At 33.3% G+C, this 27811-nt stretch overlaps 1 protein-coding gene across 1 annotated transcript; it reads right to left on the bottom strand.

Annotated features, from left to right (window-relative positions):
• LOC141452402 (endocuticle structural glycoprotein ABD-4-like) lies at positions 1-25822 on the bottom strand. The gene is made up of 3 exons (XM_074124513.1): positions 25664-25822; positions 2859-3016; positions 1-680 (listed from the first exon to the last, which is right to left on the bottom strand). The coding sequence occupies exons 1-3, from the start codon at positions 25670-25672 to the stop codon at positions 365-367; spliced, it is 483 nt and encodes a 160-aa protein (XP_073980614.1). The 5' UTR covers positions 25673-25822; the 3' UTR covers positions 1-364.
• Between the last annotated feature and the right edge of the window lie 1989 nt (positions 25823-27811).

The raw sequence follows: 27811 nt of genomic DNA, 5'->3' as shown, positions 1-27811 counted from the left end.
TTAAATAATAATAAAAAAAATATTTATTCCTATGAATTTGAGTACAAAATAAACTGATGATAAAAAAAGTAATAATGAAATTGTATAAAATATAATGGTTTTAGTCTTGATTTGCTGAATCAATGCCAAGACATTTTGAGAGGATAACGATGAAAATTAATTACAAAAAAAAAATACTGTTTGGTACTGTTTGGATTTTATAATACAATCAACTTGGCTGGGACCAAACAGATATTTTAAACAAATAGCATTTTCAATCCTCTTTGCGAATTAACTGTTATCAACACATCATAGTTCCCTTATTTTATTTTTATCTTTGAAACTTTTTTCAGGATTGAGTTTGCTCAAAATTAAGCGCAATGCATTAATATTTATTACGGACGTAGACTGGCTGTACTACACTTCCGGCACCACCTTGATCTTGGTTACTCGGTGGTAAACTCTTGATAAAGTCCAAGGCTTTCTGTATTGCTGGTGGTATTGGCGGAGGTGTTGGTAGATGATCGCCTTGCGGTACAAAACCATTTTCATCTGCTGTATATGTGACAGTAATCCTTGTTCCATCTGGTGCTGTATAAGAGAATGATCCTTGGGCTGTTTGGATCTCATTTGGCTCTCCTTGGCCAAAGTTCTTCACAAAGCCAGTTTCCTCTGCAACTATCTCATTACCAGTTTCATATCTAGAGAAAAGAAACATTAATTAATAAAAATATTTGAAAATTGATAAAACAATTTATCAGATTTGATTCTCTCTTGAATCACAACAATCAACAATAAAAACAAAACAACCTGCTGCGTGATAGGAATTACACTGAGTTCTACATTCAATTTATTGCCCACATTTCTGAGTTTTATTACATTTCACATAAATTATACAGGGTGATCCATTTAAAACGCACCAATCGCTAATAACTTTTTAGGAAAGCGGAATTTCGAAAAAACCCACGAAGTAAACTATATGTTTTTCTCGGTCTAGTTTTCAAATTTTCCACCCCCGATGATGTATCTTCATTTTTGGCGGAGTTACGGCTAAAAACCTGTATGGGGTTTCATAAGGACCACTGGTTTTGACTATGAATATGAAAACTACATAAAAACCTGTGAAAAATGACGTTAATCCCGTTTTGATATCCCTAATATTAGTCGAGATATTTAAGATCAAAGTTACAATTTTATCTATTCGTGAACGGTTTTCAATATTAATTTTCCACCAGAGATACACGTTTTGGGTGGTCCTCTGACTGCAAAAAATGTTATTGGTGACGCAATGTGAAAAAATAATAATAATTGAAGATTTTAAAACATGTAGTGTAATGTAATGGTTGTTGGTGAATCAGTATTCATTTGTTTGATCATCAAATAAAAGCAATCATCACATCATTTTAATGTACCCTGTACGCAAGACTTCTTGACCTTTGATTACGGTAAGAATATCTTGTCAGGGTGTTGGTCTAGTGGTCAAGAGCGTGGCTTTGTAAGTGGGAGATCCCCAGTTCGAATCCCGCGTATGCAGTCATTCTTATTACTTAATACATCATAACACTTTTTTAAATAAAATGTAGTCATACGTGGGATTCGAACTGGGGATCTTCCACTTACAAAGCCACGCTCATGACCACTAGACCAACACCCGCCCATCCCTGGCAAGATATTCTTACCGTAATCATAGGTCAATTAGTCCTGTATACGGAGTACATTAAAATGATGTGATGATTGCTTTTATTTGGTGATAAAACAAATTTATCTCTGATTCACCCACAACCATTACATGTTTTAAAATCTTCAATTATTATTATTTTTGTTCTTTGCGTCACCAATAACATTTTAAAAATCCATCTTTAGGAAAAATCCTTCTTTATAACTGTAATTTTTTGTAACAACCCAGATATGATGGATTTTGAGAAAAAAAAGTTGCTGAAAATGAGCCAAACCGGCATTTTCAAAAATTGGTCTTCTTCTTCTTCTTCTTCTTCTTGTTACCTTTTTTGTAAACAACGTAGCGCCTAAACGCGTGAACCGATTTTAATGAATGAGGTGTCATTCGATTCTGAATTTTATGTACATGTGCCTTTAGGGGGGTCTCAACGCTGTACATCGAATGGGAGAGGAGTTAGCCCCATGTATGTGAGGCCCCCTCCAAAATTATAATTACTAATAACTCTGTAAATCTTAGCCCGTTTTTGATAAAATTTGGCAGGATGAAAGGGTTAGGGCTCCCCTATGTAACATTAAAGCGACGTTCTGTTCTTACACCTATTAAGGGGAAGTATGGCAATCATTTCAAATTATCGACACGTGAACCGATTTTCATGTTATATACAGAATTTTAAATGCCAAGTATGGAGAGACAAAATTAAAATTAAAACATTATCGGTGCTTTCCAATCCGTCTTCAGAGAACGGTTATAGACTCAATCCCTGACTGACAATACTCACTCAACGCCACACAACTTAGGCAGTATAAATAAATAAAAGATGCGTTGGACAAACATTTCTTTTACATTAATCTATAATTTGCAATTCGTGTCCAGAAGTTTTGTGATTAAATGTTTGGATGCAAAATTTTTTAACCTAATCAGACAATAGTGAGATAAGTGTAAAATTCCCTTCAAAGTAATGTATATATATTTATTTATGATAATGAATTATAAAAAATATAAATAAAACTGTTGCCAGATAAGTTTCGAAACATGTGCAAACAACAGAAGGTTTGCACACAAACTGAAAGAAGAAAGAAGAAAGTCAGAAGTATTTATTTGCAGACAAAGGTCATGTGAAAATACTCACACTCTGGTAAAAACAAAACTACTTAATGGTTAGTAATAAACCTTGACCCGAATAGTAAGTATAAATACTTACGCCCACTTATATGAGCCGTCATAGTTGACTCCTTCGTTTTCAAATTTCAGTATAGGAATTGGCGTTGTCTGTGGTCCACTCGGCTGTACTCCACCAACCTGAGGTCTGGCTAGCGCTGAACACAATATGGCTGCCAAAGCACAAACTGCTATTGCCCACTGTACGAACAGTTTTCAGAATTAATTAAAATAATAATACCATACTTTTTTTAATTAAAGTATAATTATAATAATGGTTATTCTTGCAAAAAAAAAAGTATAATATACAGCTTGGACGTCCGACTGCCGAATATAAGTTTGTTCAGAATATTTTGAAAACCAGTAATCAACTTTTGCTGCGCTACCCTTGCTCATCTCTTGGGTTTTTGAAACTGAAAACACACTTCCGATTTGTGTAAGTAGGGTTGCCAACTCTAAAAAGTTCAAAAAAAAATTAGGTACATTCAGGGCCATCGACAGGATTTTGGGGCCCGGGAATATATATCATTCGTTTTCCTTTTTTTTTTTTTTTAGGTCTACATGCAGAGACTCCGGCTCCGGGCCCCGGTAAAAGTCCCCTCTCCCCTGGGTACATTTATATCTTACATACTTATTCACGAAAAGTTCGTCGTTACACCAATAACCTGTTGACTTATTCAGTTCAGTTAGAACAGAAGAACAACACGCCAAATGTAGAAGTCTCGGAAGTCAGAACTTAAATCAAAAATACAATAAAATAAATTAGATTTGTGTGAACAATATCTGAAAAAAGGACAAAAAGCGTCCTTTCCTAATTTAAGAAAGGACAAGGACAACCAGGTGTTAAAAAAGGACAGTCCTTTCCAAAAAAGGGCAGTTGGCAACCCTATCTGTAAGTGATGTGCAATATAACCAAATACTACAATTGTACGTAATTTGTGGCAGCCTTTAAACCCTCTGTTAGTTGTTCTTGTTGATAACTGTTTATTCAATAAAAGTGTAATGAGCAGAGATTTAAATTGATGCAGTAAAAGAATGTTGCTGGATGCTTTAAAATCAGAGTTATGTCACTTAATTTCCTTTGGGTTTCTCGTAAAATTATGAGAAGTGAGGAAATAAGCTACACAAAATACCGAGCGATTTGTTGCAAATTGAATTGATGTGTTTTGTAAACGTCAGCTTTGAGTCCAACACAACACCAAGGTACCTGACCTCTCTTTTCCAAGGGAGATCAACACCATTAACTTTTACAAAATTTATGACTTGGGGCCTCCTACGTGTAAACAAAATTATTTCAGTTTTCGCTTCATTGGGTTTTATTCTCCACTTGAATTTTGTAAATAAAAAGTTAATTTACTACCTGTATATTCGGTCTGTATTGCTATATGCGGCCCCAGTCTGGTCTAATACTTGCCCCACAAACTATAAAAAATTACAACGCGTGCAGAATAAATGTTTGAGATTGATTGGGTCCTACCCTCGCTGGACACCAATCGACTACATGCATGCCACACTTGATGGGGCCTGTGTCTCTACGCAAGTGTACCTTCTTTCAGAAAAATTTGTCAGCTTGTGTGAAGCCAGCACACACTTGTATGTATCCAATATAGTTAATTACGATCTAACATCTCTTGCTTACAAAAAATACAAACATAAGAGACTAAAACATATTTTGTTTTAGTACTGTTTAGTTGTAGTTAAGGTTTTTTTTTTCTTCTTTTTTCCTTAGTATTTAATATTAATTTTTCTTACTTTGTGTTATTTTAAGCTCTGTTGAGTGTATATAGGCACTATCGCCTGAAACCTCTTTATTCCTGTAAATATGTACATTTTATAATTTGATTTGAAGCCAATAAATATATAAATAAATATGAGAAGTGACAATGGTTTTTTTTTTCTTTCTGAGATTGTCGCTTCTAGTGGATTAACTCTCAAAATCTCAACTTCAACTGGAATCGTCGGGTCAGCTTTAACCCGAAACTTTAAATGAACATTACTTTTAAAAGGTCATTGATATAATTAAAGTTAATTTAGTTTTTCTTACAAAATTCATTTAGCAAACGAAAATGATGAATATTTTGTTAAATTTGTTTCATAAGATTAAGAAAAACAAAAAAAAAAGTTAAAAAATGTAAAAGTTGCACGTTTTTTTTTAACATTTTTAAGTAACAAAAACAGAAAAACAAAAAATAATATTTACTGAAAAACGTTATTTTCTTAATTGTTTCTCCCATAATTCTGCAAGTACTGAATTATCATGATGCGAGTATAACATACTTGTTTTGTTTTGGTACAAAAAACCACCGTTTTGTTGCCAGTAAAGACAAACAATGAAGTTCCGACGGTAGTTTTTTTATTTGGAATTATATAAGAGGGGTTTTCTTTTTTATTTTTTTCGTAATGTCCCCGAGTAAGACAAATTTAATTTTCCTAACATATCGACCAGGTTAACTGAAGAGAACCAGTTATCAGCAATAATATTAAATATTATGTGATGTTTACTACATAATATTTAATATTATAGAATAATATTAAAAAATAGAACAGAAATTAAACACAAAACATAAAAATAATGAACTCTTAAGAAAAAGAGTAAATGGTAAAAAGTAACGTAAATGGTATTGGGTCAAATTCGACCCAAAACCTATATTTTATTTACTTGCACTGCTCAAGAACGACTGATTTGTAAGGTCGATTGTTGGTGAGGATGAAAGAGGAGAATTCAGAGAAGGGGAGATGTTTATAGTTAATTCCTACAAAATGCCACACAAAAGAAGATCGCGCGGGTCAAATTTGACCCGACGAAACCAGTTGAGGGTTAAACCAACGCTCAAAGTTCGTTTAATGGCCATGTTTCTCAGTTTTCTGGCTCGGGTTTTCTGGCCTTCGTTCAAAGTAAAATGATAAAAAATCATTTTACACAATCTAAACAAAAATTTTCTTTATAATGTTAGTTTGATTCACTTACTAAATAAGCGAATTAAAATCATAATAAAATCCAATTCTGTTAAGTAGATAGAATAGATAGAATGTATTAGAAGGGCGGTTCCACCAAAAAGGGGAAGGATCGCAGGCCATCCAAAATGCCAATTGTTCCCCGCCCACCACTCATCTCATGAGAGATACCGGGGCTTTAAAAACAACAAATCCGGCTAAAGTTTACCAGATGCCAACACAATAAACTAATAAAGTAGTAACAGGACACTAGGGAGCATGGCGACTCAATCGCCCAGTTCACTGAATAAACCTAGAAAGTTCGTTAAGATAACCAGATGCTACAATCTCCGGTAGGGAGACATTTGACCTTCCGAAGACGAGAAATCTAGTTTTAGAATAAACGGGGCACACAAAGTGCCGCACAGTCTCATTGGACTCACCACGGCCAGCGAAAATTGGCGACTGGGTAAGGCCGCAATTGAAAAGATGGTACGCTAAATTCGCATGTCCACTCAACACCTGAACCAACTGGCGGATCCAGGACCCGCTAAAACCAACTATAGCCGTTTTTTGACAGGCCAAGAATTTCTTTAGCCTGACAGCAGTCAGCTCGGGATCTCCACCTTTTCCGATGTTCCTTCAAAATCCACTGTTCCACCTCTGTTCTACAAACGTCGATAGGATACAGGGGATAATGGGCTGAGGAGTCATTGTTTTCATCGCAGCTCCTTCCTTTGCTGTCTCATCAGCAAGTTCGTTACTCGGAATCCTGGAATGACCAGGGAACCAAGCAACCGAAACAGTATTCAAAGCTCCCAACAGATTGAGAGTAGCATGACAAGAATTGACCGATTCTGTTAAGCAGCGTAAATTGTAATTCGAAAAGGGAATAAAACTGAAAATACTAATTAATTGTCAACTCAGAAATATCATGTCTGTAGTTCTGGAATGTTCCTTTTTAAAAATTTTAAATTAATGCGCTTTCTCTGAACCAAATATGGTTAGTAGAATCTAAAAGAAACCTTTGTGGCAGATGAGTAACCAAAATGAAATTGTGAGGAAACATCAAAAGTTTTTTAAGAGAGAGAGATTGCCGATGTATGTATGTATGTGGTATAAACTATCAGTCTTAAGCTTGATTGATCGATTGTTCATTTGTGGTTTGAATAATGTGCAAAGGTTTGGTAAATGTGAAAAAGTAACAATAAGTTTGGGGGCCGTTATTTTTGAATCAATAGGGAAGTTTTATAACGTGTCGCAAGTCATCCTCTTAACAGCGAGGCGGTATGACGTAAGTGCCTAGTGGTGCTTCTGGCCTGAACTATAGGTTATCTCATTTACAAAACTTAAAAACCAACTCAATCTCTCCTAGCTTGAGGTCTTGACCTGTTCCTTCTCTATTTCATTGAGCAACAATGAGCACATCTCCAAAACGTATTAGCAAAAAGCAAATAGATAAAAAAAAAATGAAAAAACAAAATACTGCTACAACCTATTCATTGTTTATGTTCAAGTATTAAAACGTGCCAGCATGAAATAATGTGATAATTTTTTGTGGGTAATCATTTACAAGTTTTACTTTCTTTTATATCTTTCCATTTACTATTGATATCTCATTATGTTTAAGTTAACAATAGGAAGTCACGAGCTTGCGACTCCACCCTAAAAACTGCATGTCACTGCGTGCCAATTTTAGAAATACTGAAGTACTTCAATTGGTTACCTCCAACTACGAACCTTAAGATATTTCACTTCCATGTGCAATTAATTTTATTTACATAGATATTTTACTTTCAGCCTGTGAAACAACAAAAAAGTATATTTAATTATTGTAAAAACACAATATCCTAAATCTTTTATTGTGGGAAATGTAAGTAATAAGGCAGCAATCATGTGGGAATTTCATTACACTATTAAACTCATAAGAAAAATAAATAAATTAAGAAAGAATGTATTAAGAAATACATAAGAAATAAAATAGTCAATATTTTGTTTTTAAACTTAAAAGTTAAAGAAAATTGAATACATAAATCAGACTTTCTCTCTAATTGAAGCTAGTATACCATATTTGTTTTGAGTACATATACGTATCGTACATAAGTAGAGAGAGAATTTTCATCTTTTGAAAGCATCGAACTGTTGGGTTCAACCAAACGCTCAAACCTCCAAAGGATCCAGTCTTTGCAGTCTAAAATTCGTCGCTCTATACTTAATGCTCTACGTCGCCAATCAAACCATTCACACAGACTTAAACAAGGCGCCATAGTAGCCAAGCGGTTAAGAGGCGAGACCTGCAAAGCTAATATGTATTGTGGTACTGGGTTCGATTCCCGGTCTTGGGCCTTTGGATTTTATTTAATGGATTAATAAAAGAAATTTTATAATAAAGTATGTTTGCTAGTTGCCTCCGTTCACGACACCTAATTGGTAGTTGGACGTAAAGCCCGCCTGAAAAAATAGGCGATTTCTTTACTACTACTTAATTAAACATTCCTTTCGTCACACAAGTTGCTAAAAGCCTTTACAGAAAACTCCATCTTAACTTACAATCTCATCACAATCTAATGATACAACACCTTTCTTCCAGGACACTTCTAGACGTCTTAAAAGACAGTGGCCTCGTGATCTCCTCTCCGATGACGAAAGTCAAAAGGAAGTAAAATATTATTGGAGTATTACCGCTGGGTAACTTCTCCACTCTGAGTAAGTTGATATTATATATTATTATCCTTGTTTATAACGAAATAAATGCGTAGATTGTAAAAAAATAAATAATAAAAAAATCTTTTGAAATAGATCTAACTTTGAAGCCATCTTTAAACTAGAAAATGTACATCGACAAACGACTAACATAGGACCCGTAAAATAGACTAAAAAGACTTGAATATAACCTATAGAACAAATTACTGTTGAGACTAATAGTCATCTAATCGAAGCTATCGTTGGAACATAAATGACTAATATGCAACAGCGTACTCAAACCGATCTGGACATACGGACATGAACCGTAGAGTTCTACCAAACCCAAACGCAGAAGTTATTTTCAATAAAATGGAACATCCAATAAAATTGTTTCCTTCAAATTTTGGAAATTTTACTTTAATTCCCTATTAATATTATGTGATAACGGAGCAGAATATTATAATTAAGCAAAACTAATCGCCACCTCACTACCAGAACTTCTTTAGGCAGAAGTTTCTTGAGAAATAGTTATTTATTTAACAAGTGTGGAAAGTAGTACTTTTCCTCACGCGAGGCAGGGTTTGCACGCACGAGCGAGCGAAGCGAGGCGAGTGCAAGTGCAAATTGCCGAGTGTGAGGAAAATACTTATCACTCGAGTTAAATATTATATTTTTTCTGCAACCATTTATTAACTAAAAAAATTAAAAATTTCATTTTTACAGTCTACAAAAAGTAATTTATTTATTATAAACATTTATTGTTATATTACAATTATTTACATTACTTATCTGCTGTTTCTTTTATTGATGGAGGAGTGTTTTCTAAACAGGAATCACTAGAATCCATTTTAAATTTCTATAAGGTAACACTATAACCTTTTTAACTGTTATAATTAAAAATATCTAATTATTTATTAAAGTATTATTTTTATTTCTATATTCCTTTCAATTTTTATTTTATTTTTAATATTCGTTTTTTAATTATTTAGTTACGTTAAATAAGCTTATTAGAGTTTTACAGAAAATATTTATGTTAATAACAAAACTTCTTATATCAAGGAAGCACAATAAAGTTTTTCCACTCACTTGTGCGGAAAGTGACACTAATGGGAATTTCCCCCCACTAGTGTGGGAAGTTGGGCATTACACAGCTGATTTTAATTGAGTAATGAGAACTTCCTTACATGGTTGCCGAAAAAAAGTTTTATATAAAAGTTACATTGCATATCAGATGTACTGATATGCAATTAGCATTTAAAGTTTGAAGACAATTTTAGAAGCCTTTTTCTATTAAAAATTTGAAAAACTCAAAGATCATTTTATCAAAGTTGTTTTTCCAGTTATGAGATGTTAGTAGAGATTCCCAACGTTGCGTTACTAAGCGTAAGAAATAACGGTGCATGATACTGAAAAACCTTGAAATAAATAATATTGTGATTTATTGAGCTGCAAGAATCGTGAGGCTATAATAAAACAATAGACGAAGATGATCTGGGTTAAAAGAATGTTCGAGCGAGGGAGAAATGTGTTAGCTGGTAATGATTACCTTCTACCTAATGGTTAGACAGGACTAATGTTTATCTACATACTTTAAAAAAGCTTTGTTACAGTTTAAATTTTAGTTTTCTTTTACTTTCAAGATCAGCGAATCGAGTCTAAACGCGTAAGCGAATAACAGCTATGTCAATAATCTACACATCTAAACTGTTTAGCTCAGTGCACACAACTCAAGATGCGATGGTTTGCTGCCTAGAATTTTGCTCTTTATAGAAGCCTCTCAATGCTCAAGTCCGGCGAAGGGCCCATTTAAGTGTTTCATCGCAGATTTAAATAAACACAATCTTGATAATTTTATGATTTAATACAATAATTTGAAACGATTGCTATACTTCCCCTTAACAAGTGTAAGAGCTGATCGCCGCTTTAATGTTACGTAGGGGAGCCCTAACCGTATCATCCTACCAAATTTTATCAAAATTGGGCCAAGATTTACAGAGTAATTAGTAATAATAATTTTGGAGGGGGCCTTACATAAAGGGGGCTAACTCCTCTCCCATTCGATGTATAGAATCGAGACCCCCAAAAGGTACATCTACATAAAATTCCGAATCGAATGACACCTCATTCATGAAAATCGGTTCATGCGTTTAGGCGCGCTACGTTGCTTACAAAAAAGGTAACAAGAAGAACAAGAACATTTTTTGAAAAAGTCGTTTTTGCTCATTTTTGGCAACTTTTTTCTCGAAACCTATTAGATCTGGGTTGTTGCCAAAAAATTGCAGCTATAAAGGAAGGTTTGCCCTATATTTTAAAGAAAATTTGGGAATTTTATCTTTTATAGAAAAAGAGAAAAAAATTGTCAAAGTTGGGTGTTTTTCAACGTGACGCTTTTTCGTGCAGTTTTTGACGATCAACCCTTATACAACTGTCCTACCGGACAGTTTTAATAATTCTTGAATTTTGATGCAGTTAGTTAATGCAAGAAACAAAGTTATTGGAAGAATAAAACATAAAGTTTAGATGTAAATAAAGATGTAAAAATGGTTTTGTTAAAAAAGTAAATAGTAAACTCTTGCCACAATAATTGCGTAATGGATAAATACAAGAGTGTTAAGACACACAAATAATGAACCTTATTCTTTTTTTAAAAAAATTCTTTTACGAAGTTTCAACAGTTTTTTAGAAGTTTTTACCGATCAGTTAATAGGTAACACTGTTCTTTACACAATCACTCTATAGAAGACAAAAGAATTGAGAAAATAAGAGATTATGTAGAAAGAAAATACTTACGGAAATCATTTGCAAGAAAAAATGCAGTAACAATACTAAATAGTTGGCAATTATCTGAAAACTTCAAGTAAAGAATGGTGCGGCGTTACTTCTTTAGCCTAGTCTATTGTGTATTGTGTACATCGGGCATGGCTTTTATTTCTTTATAACTTAGATCGCAATTAGGTAATTGTACTTACAATGTTAAGAGAATAACATTTAAACTTATTTAATTTGTACGATATTTAATTCTTAAACGGTTTAAGTGTTCAAAAATTTGGAAGCAGAAGCAAATTCTATGCTGTGCGCTCAATTTTTTTTCTAATAAATGAAAAATAAATAAATATAAAGTAAATTATAAATTGAGGACATCAATTATATGGTCAGAAAGCTGGCAGAAAAATGCTGGAAGTGGGGATTAGAAATAAATTCAGAAAAAACGGAATACATGACTGCATCCCCACACAATGAATGTGAAATTGATGGCCGAAAATTAAATAAAGTCAGCAGCTTTAAATACCTGGGCTCCTACCTTCAAGTGGACGGAACAACCGAAATGGATATGGAAAAGAGAGAGGCAAGCGCAAGGAAGGCGATTGGAATGCTGAATTCTGTCTTATGGAGCAGCAATGACCAGATCAGCATCAAGAGGTATATTTATGAAGCATTGGTTCAAAGCGTCTTGCTCTACGCATGCAGAAACATGGACAGTCAGCAAGAAAATGCAGAAAAAGATAGAGGCGACTGAAATGGATTTTTTTGGAGGCGTTCCGCGAGAATATCCCGCAGAGGAGGAATGTGGATATAAGAAAAATAGTGGAGAAGCACAGTACAGTGACCGAAGAAATGGAAAAGAAGAAACTGATATGGTTCGGCCAAGTGTTGAGGATGCCAGAAAGTAGAATGCTGAAGACTGTCATGCAATGGAGCCCGCCAGGTAAGCGGAAAAGAGGGAGGCCTAGGAATAGGGTGTCAAAATGGCATCGAAGAGCTAATGGCTGGGCGAGGGCTGTGCGAGCAAGACGCGATGGATAGATTGCACTGGAGAAGTAGTATAGATTGAATAGGGTAAATATAATTCCTGCAGTTCACTATATTGTTAGTATTTGTGTGAAGTGTTTGTCTTTAGTAGGGAAATTGGTCTGAGAAAACCTCAATGGTTGGGGAAAAATCCTAAAAAAAAAAAATAAATAAATAAATAAATTAAAAGAAAGTACACGCGGAATTCGAACTAGAAATCTCCCATTTATAAATCCACATTTCATAGCCACTTCACCAACGTTCAACCTTAATAGAGAAGTTAGGTGTTATGTAAGAAGTAGAAAACATCCCATGAACTCTGTAGGATGTAAACTCAGTGGTCTTAAATTGTTATCAAGGCTACCGACACCATTTTGCTGACTGGTCGAAGGAAGAAAATGGTATGGAATATCCTGGAGGCCGGCAGTGCACTGAGAGAAGCTCCAGATGCCAATCATTTCAAATATTGACGCCCCTTAAATTTAAAAAAAAAAAAATGTAGAGACGTTTAATAAGCTTGGAGCTAAGCAGGCAACTAGTAGCAAAGATTACAGATAGAACCATGGAGGTAAGGAAGATTACTGCCAATTTCAGTGATAACCTCAAATGATGACAATTATTAACCAGCTACCAAGAACAAAATAAGAAGCATATAAGTGTGACTATTCAACTATGCAATCAAAATTAACGTGCAATGATAATTAGTCATTGCTAAGAAGATGACGTAGTTCCTAGACGAAAGCTAGGCAAAACTAAATAAAAAAATACCGAAATTGGCAATAAATTCTCTGAAGAATCAAATAAAGTATTAATATGACTCTAAAAAAAGCTTTACTACATTAAGTACGTTGTTGGACTTTTCTTGGTTGATCTGATTATCATAACAATGGTTGAAATGCTGGAAAAATTAAGTATACATAGATAATGGTGATATTTAATAAGTGCCAGGACTTGATTAGCATTTCTGGCAACGAAAACAGAGATCATTCAGCTAGCTGAACACAGTTGGGTATCCGCCTTATGTCCTACTTATTTACAAGCTACAAGCTCACTTAGAAGAAAGATTAAATAATAAAATGGCAGAATTAGGGAGCTCTTATTTTTGATAATTAAAGCATTAAATCACAGCGATCTTCAATTGCTTAAATCTGATCTTCAACTGCTTAAATCTGATCTTCAATTGCTTAAATCTGATCTTCAACTGCTTAAATCTGATCTTCAACTGCTTAAATCTGATCTTCAACTGCTTAAATCTGATCTTCAACTGCTTAAATCTGATCTTCAACTGCTTAAATCTGATCTTCAACTGCTTAAATCTGATCTTCACCTGCTTAAGGCGGAATAAATTGGTAATGAAGTTGTTTGAGAATTGCCTACAATAGTAGCTATAACTTACGAAAAACTTCCACAAATTAACGCCTTGAAGAAGCCATCAAGTTTACGGCAAAAAATAACGGATTCATTTCTTAACCCAATCCTCCTTACAATCAATTAACAAAACTTATAGTATCAAATAAACTAAAATATCAGGACATTATCGAACTCATTACAACGCATCAGAAACCCTATACTTCGCCTTCTTCGGTTAAACCACCTTTTCATTCTTGAAGAAACAGAGTTGGGTTATTCAAGATTGCACATTATCATCGATTGGTAAGAAGTCTTCTAAAAGGTAAACATTGGTAAAGAATTTTAGTTTTTTGCGATGGCTTTACTTTAAAATAAACTTTTGGTGGAAATTAATTTTTCAAAAAAAAGGAGATATTTGACATCTATCGACTCCAGACACTACAGTCACTAATTCTACGCCGTATAAATTAATGCTCCGTACTACGCATCTAACAGAACCATTCACTCCGATCTAAAAGTAACTTTTATTCAAGACCTGATCTTCGCCCGATCAAAAATCATTTCACTCTAGCCTTTCCGCACATCCTGACCCTCTAATTGACCAGCTTTCATCTTTGACTGTTCTGGCCAAACCCAACCGTCATTTGAAACGGCGCTGGTCCCGTGATTTACCCGACGATACAGTAATTGATTCATTGGATTCGACCACTGATTGGTGATAACCTGATAAAAAGACAGAAACGTAAATTAGTCAGTGTTTCTGAATGCACTTAAAGTCCACGCGGTCTTACAGATGTACTATGGTTCTTTTAAACGGTCGAGTTTACTTAAAAACTTACGTTTTAATGCTCACACAAATTTTGTAAAAACTTCCTTGAAACTTACTGAAAAGTTATTGAATTTCAAAATTTTGTAATTATTCATGTTCATTAATTTTTTTTTTTTATTTTTTTATTTTTGGCCTTCTGGGCTTGCAGATTAGCCAATGTTCATTAAAATGAAATTCGTTTTTAAAGAAAGCATGACACAGCCTTCAAAATCAAGTTAAAATCAATATTCAAACCAAAATGACTGACCTAACATAAATTATATTCAGGTTTGCCAATTAATCAACTCTCTCGTTTCCATCTACCCTCAGGATCTTTATTTCATTGGATTCTGATGGACCATTCATGATCCTAGATCATGTATCAGTGGATAATGAATCTTACTATTTATCACATCGATAGAGAGATCTTCCTATGATGGATCCAGTCTTAATTTTGGGGAATTCATTTGACGTTACATGCCCATTGCAATTCTTTTAAAGTCAATTCTACTCAAAAGCAGTGACCTCCGAACTAAGACATTCCTCTCTCTGTATAATAAAAATACTTAACCGACAGATAAATAAACGAATTTGCTTGATTTATATGTGTTTTAGAATGTTATCAGATTTTTTTCGCTAAAACTATAATTTAAACGAAGCCAATTGTCAGTGATTGGCTATAAATATTGTTTTGCCAACAGGCAGGCAAAAATTGAGCGAAACTTCAGAAAGAGGAATTACTTGAAGTGAAAACTAAAACATTTGAAAAGACAAAATACAAAAATGGGAGAGGAACAGTCACGAATGTTTGCCGGATGGTCAGGCATTGCCAGGAAGAAGATTCCCTCAAGGTCCACCTCAAGTCTGATTGTTTCTCTTGTAGTATCTGAACTTCTGATCAGGGAACGGATTACAGACGGTCGGTTGTAGTGAAGCGGCTCTTCTATTTATACTAAAAGAATGACTCACCTTTAACATGGGCTTTACATAATCTAACGGTTTCTATTTTAATGTTAACTATCCTCTAGGTACATTAAAACTTCTTCGAAATGGTACTACTATCTGTTTTAAAAGATATAAAAACCTTTTTCCCCGCAACTAAATTCTACGAAGTCACGAAATCGCCTCTCTAGAAGCGTTGCCAAGCAACAAAATTCCTGAAATATATATTTGTATATTACTGGTATAAATATAAATCATGAAAAATTAGTAGCAAATTCATCAGATTCTTTTGATGTTATTTGTTTTGCATCTTAATTTGCAAGGTCAGTTATAAAGAAGAATGGAATTCTCATCTTAAATTTAGATTTATGCGTTTAATGCAAACCAAACAGGAAGTCAGTATGCATAAAATTGTTGACTTTTTCAGCACAAAACATAAAAGTAATTCTGTGCACCATAATAAATATGCAAAAACAGAAATTGGTTAAACTTGTTGAATTTTAAGTATAGCTATAATAGTACTGTTTACTGATTTAATAAATTAAACAAAAATAATTCAGATCCTGTTTTTATTTTTTCCAGCTTGAGATGATTCAGAAAGAACCGTAATCTCTTTTTACATAAAAAACATCTCTTAAGTTTTATACTTCAAGACCGAGATGACAACTAAAAAACTGATGATTTTAAATTTGGTTCCCCCATTTTTGATCTAATATACAGGGTGTTCAGCATAAGACTACGGTAACTTCGGGAGGCGATTCTGGGCATCATTTTCAACAAAAAATTCCATATAAACTATGGCTCGATTCGGCTCCGTTTTGTAGATATTTTTAATTTTATGTTTTTTCAAGGTGTTACTACTTTTTAGCAAACAGTTGTCTATATTTCTCGAAACTATTATAGCTGCAACAATTTCAATAAGCTCATTAGAAAGAAGGTTAAATTTCCTTTTAAATAAGCTAATTTATATTTCAAAATAATAATACTAAGTATTTTACTTTGTGGCCCAAACATAAGAAATAACAAGTTTCTAATTTTTTCCAAAAACTTTGACTTCATTTTTCTCAAAAACATTTTATATGAAAAAACCGTGCACTATTCAGGAAAAACATCTACATACGATCACCTTTCGAACGGTATACAATAATTGGGGTTATGTTAAAAATTGACGCAGAAATCTGTTATTAATTGCAAAAAAGTAGGCCTCAAAACAGCGTCGGCATTATGAAAGGAATTCACCTACCATAAGAATATAACTGATCAGAATCATCAAATCCAGTACGATTTTTTGCAAACGTGTAATTTAATAAGCGTTCGGAAGACCCTATCAGGAAAACATCTAGAATATTCCCGCCTAGCTTCTCCACAGTTATTCCAATCTACGAAACCGTAGATGTATAACATATAGCGATAATCAATATTCGAATACGTTGGCATAATGATAGCAAAATGACAACTAAATATCTAATGAAAATGTAGACTTTAAATTATCTTTTCTGCTTGTTGTATTTATTTGTTTTTATAAGCCGTATTAGGATAAAACATGTCAGTTTTTAACTTGGAGATTAGAGCGATAAGTAAGTTCTCGGTTTATTCATTAGCTCTTCACAATCTGTTAATTCCAAAAGTTTATTGAGTAGTTCAAGAAAATCTGTGATTTATTCACATTATTTGGCATATTTCTTTAATTAACTAAAGAATAACACACAGATTTAAACTCGTTAAACGAAAATCCTTTCTTTTGAAATTGGTACCTAACACTCATTTAACATCATACTCATTTTTCTTCTTTTTATTTTATTATTTATAATGTAAATTTTATATTTTTGAAAATAGTTCTTAAATTAATTAATTATTAAATTACACGTTTGCAAAAAATCGTACTGGATTTGATGATTCTGATCAGTTATATTCTTATGGTAGGTGAATTCCTTTCTTAATGCCGACGCTGTTTTGAGGCCTACTTTTTTGCAATTATCACAGATTTCTGCATCAATTTTTAACATAACCCTAATTATTGTATACCGTTCGAAAGGTGATCGTATGTAGATGTTTTTCCTGAATAGTGCACGGTTTTTTCATATAAAATGTTTTTGAAAAAAATGAAGTCAAACGTTTTTGGAAAAAATTAGAAACTTGCTATTTCTTATGTTTGGGCCACAAAGTAAAATACTTAATATTATTATTTTGGAATACAAATTAGTTTATTTAAAAGGAAATTTAACCTTCTTTCTAATGAGCTTATTGAAATTGTTGCAGCTATAATAGTTTCGAGAAATATAGACAACTGTTTGCTAAAAAGTAGTAACACCTTGAAAAAATATAAAATTAAAAATATCTATAAAACGGAGCCGAATCGAGCCATAGTTTATATGGAATTTTTTGTTGCAAATGATGCCCAGAATCGCCTCCTGAAGTTACCGTAGTCTTATGCTGAACACCCTGTATAATAAAATTAAATAAAAGCATTTTCAGGAATCTTTGTTTTGCCAGCAAGTTATTGATGATCTCAGTAGCAGTAGCGCAATAATTCAGAGCATATATAAGACCGAGTACGTGTACATTAAGAGGACATATTTGTTGTAAGTAACAGAAAAGTGCACAATTTTACTTAATCGATATCAATTAATTCGATCGCCATTCAGATAATTGAGGTGAAAACTTGTCGGAATCCTTATCATGTATAAGGAAAAGTCGAATTTCTCTAATCTACACAAATCTGACAGACCAATCTCTAAAGGTAGATGCGAATTGGAAATCGGTCGAAATAAAATAAAACAAGCACCTATTGAAAGTTGAAATAATATATATTATCGAGAATATAACCATGTATTAAACTTAAGATTTTATCATAGTCGAATCGAGAATAATATAACTAATATTGGGTGTATTCCGCCTCCATAGTTAAATTATTTAAGAAGAAGAAAAATATCTATATTCTGGCTTATATCCGCCTTACAAAAATACAATAATAAACAGTCAAAACATACAAAATATACTTTAGAGTTCGAAGACTTTAGTACATCCAGTGGCGTTAATAATATTAACTCTGCATTGCCAATCCGAAGTCAATTTGACTCCAAAAAAAAATAGGAATGGTCTCTGTTTCTCCACATCTCGTAGCTATCCCGAAATGCTCTTAGATATGCTATCCCCACTCTCTCACCATTTGATAGACACGAGCTGAAGACCATGGAATTCTTACGTTTCTTTTTGCAGAGTAGTTTACTTCATTCATATTTTGACTCCAGATTGGTAATATATATAAGTAGATTTTCTGTTATTAACTTGACTCCAGATTATTGCCTAAATGCTTATGTGATAAATTTACTTAATTTTCATAGAAAGTAACAAGGCACAAAAAAAAGCCTCTTTCTAGAATTGATTTTCATGTCCGAATTGCAGCAAAAACTTGCAGCGAATTGGGTAATTTCCGATCCGTGTCAACAGCGCACAGTAATTGAAAAAATAGTGAATGTAATTAAAAAAAAAATGAATAAGTCCTGATCAGAAGGCAGTCAATCAGGGTTTCAGAAAATACTGAAATTACTGCGATCCTAAGTTGAAGTTAATTCCTTCTGCGTGAAATGTTAAAGCCGATTTGTGGACAGCGCCAAAATTGGTTTACTCGTTCTTATTCCTATTCTTTCTCATCCTTTGATGCAAATGTTATTATTAAAATTGAAATCAATATAAAAAAAGATAAAAATAAATTATGGAGTCAATATGACTCCACATTGGCAATAACTGACTAAGTTCGAGCATTGGCAATGCAGTGTTAACCAGCTTTCAAAGATTCGTAGGTTATTTAGGAATGTCTGATCTCATCAGTCTCTTTGAAGTCTTTCATTTTGGATACTTTCAGCTCGTTATGTATTTGAGATTACGTAAAACCATAGTGCTTCCAAGGCTATACGCAACACTTAATTGTGAAATATTTACGACAAGCCCTCAGACAGATAGAAACTTCTAAATTTTCCTCTTTACAGAAGGCTGCAAAAAGTGTATAAATAAACACTGACTTTTAGGGTAGCTTCATTGCCCGTAGAGATTGCAAACCTTAGTACTATAGTCACAGGCAAATAACAAAAATGCAACTAAGTTATAGAGAGAAAATATTTTGAACTTTAGGAGAGGTTACACGTCTTGTTATAAGCACTTTAGACCAATCAACAATCTCTTTTTTTAACCCGACGGGTGTTGTTGCTTGTCGAATCCTTAAATATTTAGAGGGATTTGGCTCATAATTTGGCCCACGGCTTGATTTGAAACAAATTAGATAGTTATTTTAATCGGTAGGTCCATGTTAATTGGTGCCCAATTTGTATTGGGACTTCATTAATCATCAGTACAATAATTGGATAATTCAAGAATGTCACAAAGCAACAAAAAATAGGAAAGTATCTCGATTTGTTTAGGGCTTTTTTTATTAATTAGATATTTTTTTAAGAAGATTCACTTACGAAAGTTTTAGATGAAAGCCAATCAAACTTTGGCACACAATCAACTCCAACGTTTTGAACAATAAAATGATTAAATTTCCTCAATTTTCCTATCCAATAAGTTGTGAATACATTTCAGCTTATTTTTATTGGTTAACTACTTTAAAATATTGAATGCATTTTTCATTAAATCGCAATTGTTATTGTGCTGAATGACTAATATTTATGTTCAAAATATGTACAGGAAATACCTGAATAGAGAACATATTTTATTCACCCACATCAAAAACATTGTAGCATAGTTAGTACCGGTAGCCCCAAACCTTTCTTAATAGAAAGATAATAACAGATCGTTTACAATCTGATGAACAAAGAACAAATAAATAATCATTTTGATGATTTGTGGTAAATAACTTTTAGCTAATAGATTATTAATTATGACTTAATTGTTTAATTAAATTATTAATTACATTTGATTAATAATTATATTATTAATGAAAGTTTTTGGATCAAGAAGAAGCGATTCTTTAATTCAGAACTTCACCTCTCCTATAAAAAAGAAATAAAATAAAAGAGTCAGAAGAAACCTCAACAAGAATGAAGTAAGAATGAGTAATTTCTTCTCCTTATCTCCGCCAATCCTGCCTCGCGGATCTGATATCCCTTTGTTAACTGCTGTTCTCCTATCTTCATTATCCACAATACACATTTCTGTGTAGCTTCAATTCCAATCCCCTATCAAATCGTCTTCATCTCATAGCTCTTTCTTTCACCATTCTAACCAAGTAACCAAACAACGTAGAAATTTCCCTTTTATCTCATAGTTCCATCTTATCTGCACTCTCTGAACAATATCTCTACTTAATTCTCCTTCATTTTGAGGGAAGACTTGACTGTTGTGTTTAGATGTAAGAAGAGTCTCCGTTTCGCTTTCATATGTGAGACTAGAAAGAGTTAAATTGTAATATCTTGGTGGCTTTGACAACTTCTTTCTTTACCTTCAAATAAAATATAAAAATTAAATAAAATAAAAGAATCTTTAAAAAAACTCAATAAGAATCTAAACAATATAATATAATCAAAGTCTCAAAATAACTATCAAAATAGAAATGTTATGTATTTATAAAGCTTTCACAGCCTTTTCAGATTTAATGTGGACAATGTCTGTATCTGCTGCAATTTAGGTGGCCCAGACACTTTATATCATTTTCTGTTGGTATGCCCATCATTTAGATCTGCCAGGAACGAATATTTAGCAGAATTTATTAAAGTTGAGCACGATAACTAGAGAAAAATTAACATAATTTATTAATTATTGACAGTCTTACTAAATTTAATAACTTGTACCACTATGTGGTATCCGCATTAAAAAATAGAGAATTTATTATTAATATTGAAAATTAGAGCAGTTCGTTATTTTTATTTATACATTTTTGTTTTATGAGTTGTCTTTTATTTTGTTTATTTTGTTATTAGTTATCTTTTACATAAGAAACAATATATTTTTAGTCTTCAGTTCAATTTTATGATATGTAATTATATTGAACTTTAATTTGTTTAATTTGTACCAATACTCAATTTGTTTAGGGTAATACCCTGAAACAAATAAAAATTATACTTATAAAGCCTTCATTCATTGTACCTAATCTTTGGCTACTAATATTTGATTGATCTCGTTGCTTACTCTAGGGCCCTGGTTATTATTGATTTTCAGGTAATTAAATTTATAAACTGTCACAAGTCTCATTCTTTATTCATATCTTTAAATTTCTCCATGATTATATCCAATCTGCATTGTTTTTGAATTGTTTCCTTTAACAGCACGGCTTAACTTTTCCTATTCTTTTTTTTAAGTTGAGATTACCTTCACAATTTTTTATATTAGAACAATGTCCGGTAACTGGCGACAAAGTGTTGTTCCTTAAGGTAAAAACTTGTTCAACCTTTCTCATAGTTAGGACATCGATAAACAATAAAGGGCTACTGTCATGATCTAATGTTTGCAGTTAAAAAGAAAAATTTTAAGTGTTTTGGCTTGTAACTTCGTCCTTAATCCAATCTCAAATTTTTGTATTGTGAAGAGATTCTAAAATATTGAAATTCTTCTCTTCTCATTTGATCAAATACCTTAACCATGTCAACAAAGCAAACACGTATTATCTTTCACATTTCTATAATTTTTTTCAAGGAGTTGACGGTTCATTAAAGTTAGGGTTGAGTGCTCCTGTTGTTTCTGAAAACAAACTACTGCTGACTTTCAGCAAAATCTCATAGTGAATATTTAATCTATCACACTCGAGAAAAAAAAACAATAATTCTTTTTTCACTCACTCGATTATCCTCCACTTCTTGAATATTGGAACAATTATTGTGACCTCCCATTCTGCTAAAATCTCTTTTCGTTCTAAGCGATAAAAATTACTAAATATAGTAATAGTATGAGCGCCTATGTAACTATTAGTTCTTAGTTAGTGATTAGAAATAAATATGCCGCCGCTAAGTTTGTTAAAAGATGTGACCTATACGTGTACGTTTGACACGTCCTTGGGTAGGTCACAATAATTGTTCAATCTGTTTACGCTTGTCTATGTTTTCTTTTACACAACGTAATACTGAATCTATTCATGAATAAATTACCATTTGATCATTACTTTGTCCTTTTAATAAAAATTAATTCTACTTACCCGCTCATCAATAGAATAGTTGCTGCCATTTATAGTCAAGAAATATATGTTCATGTACTTATGAAGTTAACGTTAACTACCGTTCTCTGGTAATGATGTTAAATGAAATGGTCGCACGATAATGGTATTTCAGAAATATTAAATCATGGTAATAAATATATTAACATTGTTCTTGGGACTCGGGACTTATTTATACATCCACTAATATTCTACTTTTCTCAAAAAAATGAAAAGAACTTCGTTCGAACATAGTTCACGACACATCACAACCCCTGACAGTGAAAATTACCATCATTTTGTTACAACTTAGTCCACATTACTGTGAAGATGACAAGCGTCTTGATGGAACCTTTACATTTATCACACTCTTCACTCAATTTTTTTTGAATATTTTAAATTGAAATTGCCTGAATTTCTCATCTGATTTTGTTTCTTTCTTCGAAGGTTTAAGAGCTTGGGCATAATTTCGTCCTTCTCCCGTTTCTTGGCATATTACTTTCTTAAGAGCGTATACATTCTTATCTAACAGACTCAGGGAGCCACAAAGCAAGACGATATGTTTGATAGACACATAATTTGGGGGAACAGTAGACTGTGCAATGCGCAGTTGTTTGTTTAGACGATAAAAAGTTAGGTGGCGCCATGGAACTAAGTAAAATTGATTACTCATTTTTACAAATTAAGTTATTTCTAGCTTTTTGACTTGATAATCTTGCTCTTTTTTACGGTTGGTAAAATTAAGAGTTTAGTTTCTCTATTTTTAGATCCTGATATTAGAATCTTCTCATTCTTAGGAGACTTCTACGGTTTCCTTGCTGGAGAAGGACAATATTAACTGTAATTTTGAATCACCGAAGGCCAGTATTCACTCCGGGTGTTGATGACCGTAATGTTTCACAAATTAACCCTCCATCGGGCGCATTTAATCTGTGAGATGAAGAGGGGATTTTCTTAATGATAGCAACTCAGGTATTTCTTAGAATGAGCCATGCCCTCAGTAGCTTGCTCTTTTACCTTCTTCTAACCGAACGGCCTGTCGGTGTTTTACTCGGAGTTATGTGGTCTTACTTAGCGTCCGCGTAATCTGTCAGATTAGTTGCGCCCGATGGTCTTATTCTTTGGGTATTGAAATTTTTCAAGTTTTCTAACCAAAAACTGTTACAAAGTACATATTATCATTTAAGAGGCAGTTTTCTACTTATTGACTATTTTTGCAACGAGTGTCTTTTGTTGAATAATACTGAATAGAAGAAAGAGAAGGGGATTCGGACACTAAACAAGCTCTTTTTTAATTTTTAGAAGATCAAGATGCGGATGATTTTGAGTTCGTATGTACACAGATAAAGTAACCAAATTGTCTGATAAAAAACCTAGTTCTACTATTAGTCGAGGGAGCCATCATATTTTATGGCGTTTCCCTGGTATAGTTGGTGACAACGTCGAACAGAAACGTTCGGAGATGGTTCAAGGTCATTCTTGCGCTCTTCTGAACATAGGCGGGCATCAATGCGTAAACAAATTTCTTGGATAATGCTAATAAACCATCTCACACATTCATTTATAAATGTGCACCTCAAAAATTAGGGATGACTGATTTCTCTATTCACATTAATGTTCTGTTCCACTTTACGAGTTTTTTTTTTAAAGAAAAACTTAAACTGAAATTTTCCATCCGTTTCCAAAACATTTTTGATGAAATTAACAGCTATTGGGTCATTAATCTCACAGATTAGTTGCGCCCTATGGTGTTAACAAACCTATTGTGCCCGATGGAGGGTTAAGTAAAGATTTGTGAAAAATAAAGTGTCCGCACAAAAATCGAACCAACCAGATCGTTTAGCTAATCCTATTTTTTGGATTTATTAAACAAAATTAAAAGCAAAAAATTGAATATCTTTTAATTATTGTATTTTTAGTTTCGCTCAGTAAGAGAGACTTCAAATTTGTTTTCTAATAAGTCAAATAAACCTTAAAGAAATTCTTATCTAGAAGATTCTTCAGAAAACAGAACTGGAAACATTCTTCTATTGTTTAAAAAAAGAGATTAGATTCGATCAGATTTTCAAACAGTAGTTTTTTACCAAGTGGTGAGAATACATAAAGAGATTGTATGGTTCTGAATACGTAAATGCAAACAAAATGTTTCAAAAAAACAGAAAGAACTCCAGAGTGCTCAGATTGGTATTTTTTATTTTTGCTTATCCATCACAAGAGTGTTTTTTTATTTATTTCTGTACTACAGCTTCTTACTCGAGTTAATTTTCTTTACTATTTTTCGGAATAATAATAAATTAAGTTCTAATCAAAAATTCTCACAAAAAAATTGTTTCACCGAGCTATGCAGTCTAGAGGGTATTTGATGGGCCTTATTTTGGAAATGCTATTTCAAAACCGTTTTTCAGACCCATTTAATCGTACATTTTACAGCACAATTTACTTTATATAAAAAAAGAATTTTGGAATTAAGTTGAATATAAAAAAATTAAGTTTTCAGCAATTCAGATTTTATTACAATAAAATCGCTACGTATAAACAATTTATTATGGCTCTAATCTTAAATATATTGTCTTTCATTTAAGAGACTATTGTTGGAATAAGATTTGGCAATGTCTCTAACGATTTTTGTTTGCTTCAAAGAGATGACCAATTTATTATTGTTTATTGTACAATTTTGACAAGAATCAATAATTATGTATACTTATCTAGAACATTAATTTTCAAATGTTGTCTATTTTTTTACTTTATAATCAGTGTATTGTATTGGAACTTTATGAGAGAGTTGATTTTAAGAGATTCAAGGGAAATAAGGCCGTCAAGTTTCACGCTTAAAGAATTGAAAATTAGTGAACAGTTTTTGTTAAACTGTTTTCTAATTTGATGATTTCTTTGCATCAATTTTAACTGTACACCCAATTTTACTTCTACTTGATTGATTGATTTTTTGTCCTACAAAAATATTTTTAAGGAAATCTGGTTGAAGAAAGAAAAACAAATAAAAATTTGTGTAACCTACATTTGGAAAACTAATTAAGTTGTCCAAAACTTTTACAGTGGTGGTAATTCTGATTTTGCAAAAAGCTTAAGCAATGTGTTTTAAGTAATATTTAAATATTGCAATACCCATTAACAAATAGGACAATCTGTGCTTGAGATGACAATGCAGCATCCTTCTACATATTAAATTATTTAAAAAAACACTTGCTCTCTCACTTACCTTGTACATGTCGAGATGTAATTATTGACCAAGAAGATGTTGTACAAAGTTGTTCTGCCTTCGAGGATTTAGGTGATAATGTGATAAAACCTCCGAGTTTTTATTTATATATAGATATATATATCTATGCTGTGGCTGTAACCTCCCACCCAGTCTATATACAATAAGATTGCTAAAAGAGAGAACCAGTGGGGAAGGTTCCCAACCCTCCACATATTGTCACATAAAGTACACACACACTACAATAACTTGTTCACACGGTACGTGTAACTTCTAGATTATGTAGGAATTAGTTAGTGTTCGTTCTTATTTAGTAACTACAAAAATTCTATCTTTTAATTTGTTTTAATCCAAGAGGCTCTGTAAAATATACATAAAAGTAGCAGAACAATTTTTTAATCAAATACTCAAAAATATTCTGGAATTTAAATTTATCTTAATTGGCCCCGATCTCTACACAGTATACACATCAGACATACCTGTACAACCCTCTACACTACTCTGTGCATATGCAGACGACATAGCCATACTAGCCACAAGTACACATCCTTCATCAGCTTCATACAAGCTTCAGACACACTTACATAAAATAGAATCCTGGGCAAAGAAGTGGCAGATTAAAATGAACCCACAGAAATGCCAGCACGCCACGTTTACTCTTCGGCGGGGCTCCTATCCACCTGTCCTCTTCAACAGCAATCCTCTTCCTTGTACAGATCTGGTGCGCTACCTTAGGCTCTACATAGACAAAAGACTCACTTGGAACCTATACGCTAGACTTGAAAGACAAGCAATGATGAAACGTGCGAAACTGCTTTACAGACTACTTGGACGACGCTCTAAATTGCCCATTGAACTCAAACGATTAATATACAGTACTATTCTCAAACCCATGTGGACTTACGGACTAGAGCTGTGGGGTTCAGCCAAACCAACAAACGTACGGACGGTGGAAACATTTCTATCAAAACTCCTCCGACAGATAGTTGACGCACCTTTTGTACGTGACTACCTCGCTCTTCACCACGACCTCAACATTCCCTTCATAGACCAACTCGCCAAGACTAAATACTAAAAGTTCCATACTACTCTCTCGACTAGCTCTAATCCTCTTGTACTGTCGCTTCCTCTGACATCCCTAACAATACTCGCCGACTGAATCGCCAGTGGCCCCGCGACTTCCTTACAGTCTGAAGAACTAAATCTCTCCTCTCTCTTAATCATATTCTCCTCCACACATTCCCCTATCTCATATAGAGTGCTACCGCTGGGTAGCTTCTCTCCTCCTGCTCTTCCCGCACCAGTTCATCTCATTCACCTCCTATTTACTTATTGTATATATTTATACAGATTGTAAATTACAAAATAAATAAATAAATCTATCTTAAGAATAACTACTTGCCCCAATCAGTACCTACCTATCTAACTTCGTAGCGCAGCTGTCTATCTTCGCGACTGTTCTGTAATTGGTAGATTGATTGATTTGTCAGATAATTTTCTTTTTGAACACCAAGAGATTCTTTTCACCTATTTTCAGAATGGAACCCTTTTTGAGATGGAAGTTTAAGACTGATGGAAATGAGCGAAAAACTGCAGACTTCCTGGAGATCGGCCAGTTTTCATATACTTAATCAGTCTAAAGTAACAGGTAACATAATTATTTTATTATCTCCTAAGCGATGTTATTTGTGGTTTCAACTTGTGAGATAAGGTAACTAAAATATTATAATCTCTGGAAGACATATAAAACCGATTTGTAAATTCCCTTCCAGAGGGAATAGTACTTCTTCTTACTCATCTTATCATGATTTATAATTAGACTCATCGATGTTGCTAACTTTGGTAAACAGAGAGGAAGTAATTCTTCAGGGCAAGAAGTTTACGTCCTATAATAAACCATGTCGTCAACATTAGTCAACAGTTGGATAGGTACTCCACGCCGGCAGTCTGTATTACAGAGTTCCTTATGAATTTCTTTTGAGCCAATTAAAAAAAGGAAGCATCTTGCTTCAGCCCTGTGTTTTAAATTAAGGTATAAAATAGACTATTTTAAATCACTTCCTTTATCCTCACGTCACGGGTGTTGGTCTAATGGTCAAGAGCGTGGCTTTGTAAGTGGGAGATCTCCAGTTCGAATTCCGCGTATGA

The sequence above is a fragment of the Rhodnius prolixus genome, unplaced genomic scaffold, assembly GCF_049639745.1.
Source record: "Rhodnius prolixus isolate KJV_2025 unplaced genomic scaffold, Rpr scaffold_3, whole genome shotgun sequence".
Lineage (NCBI taxonomy): Eukaryota > Metazoa > Arthropoda > Insecta > Hemiptera > Reduviidae > Rhodnius > Rhodnius prolixus.
Note: the sequence above shows the minus strand (reverse complement) of the source record. Positions and strands in the feature narration are given on the sequence as shown.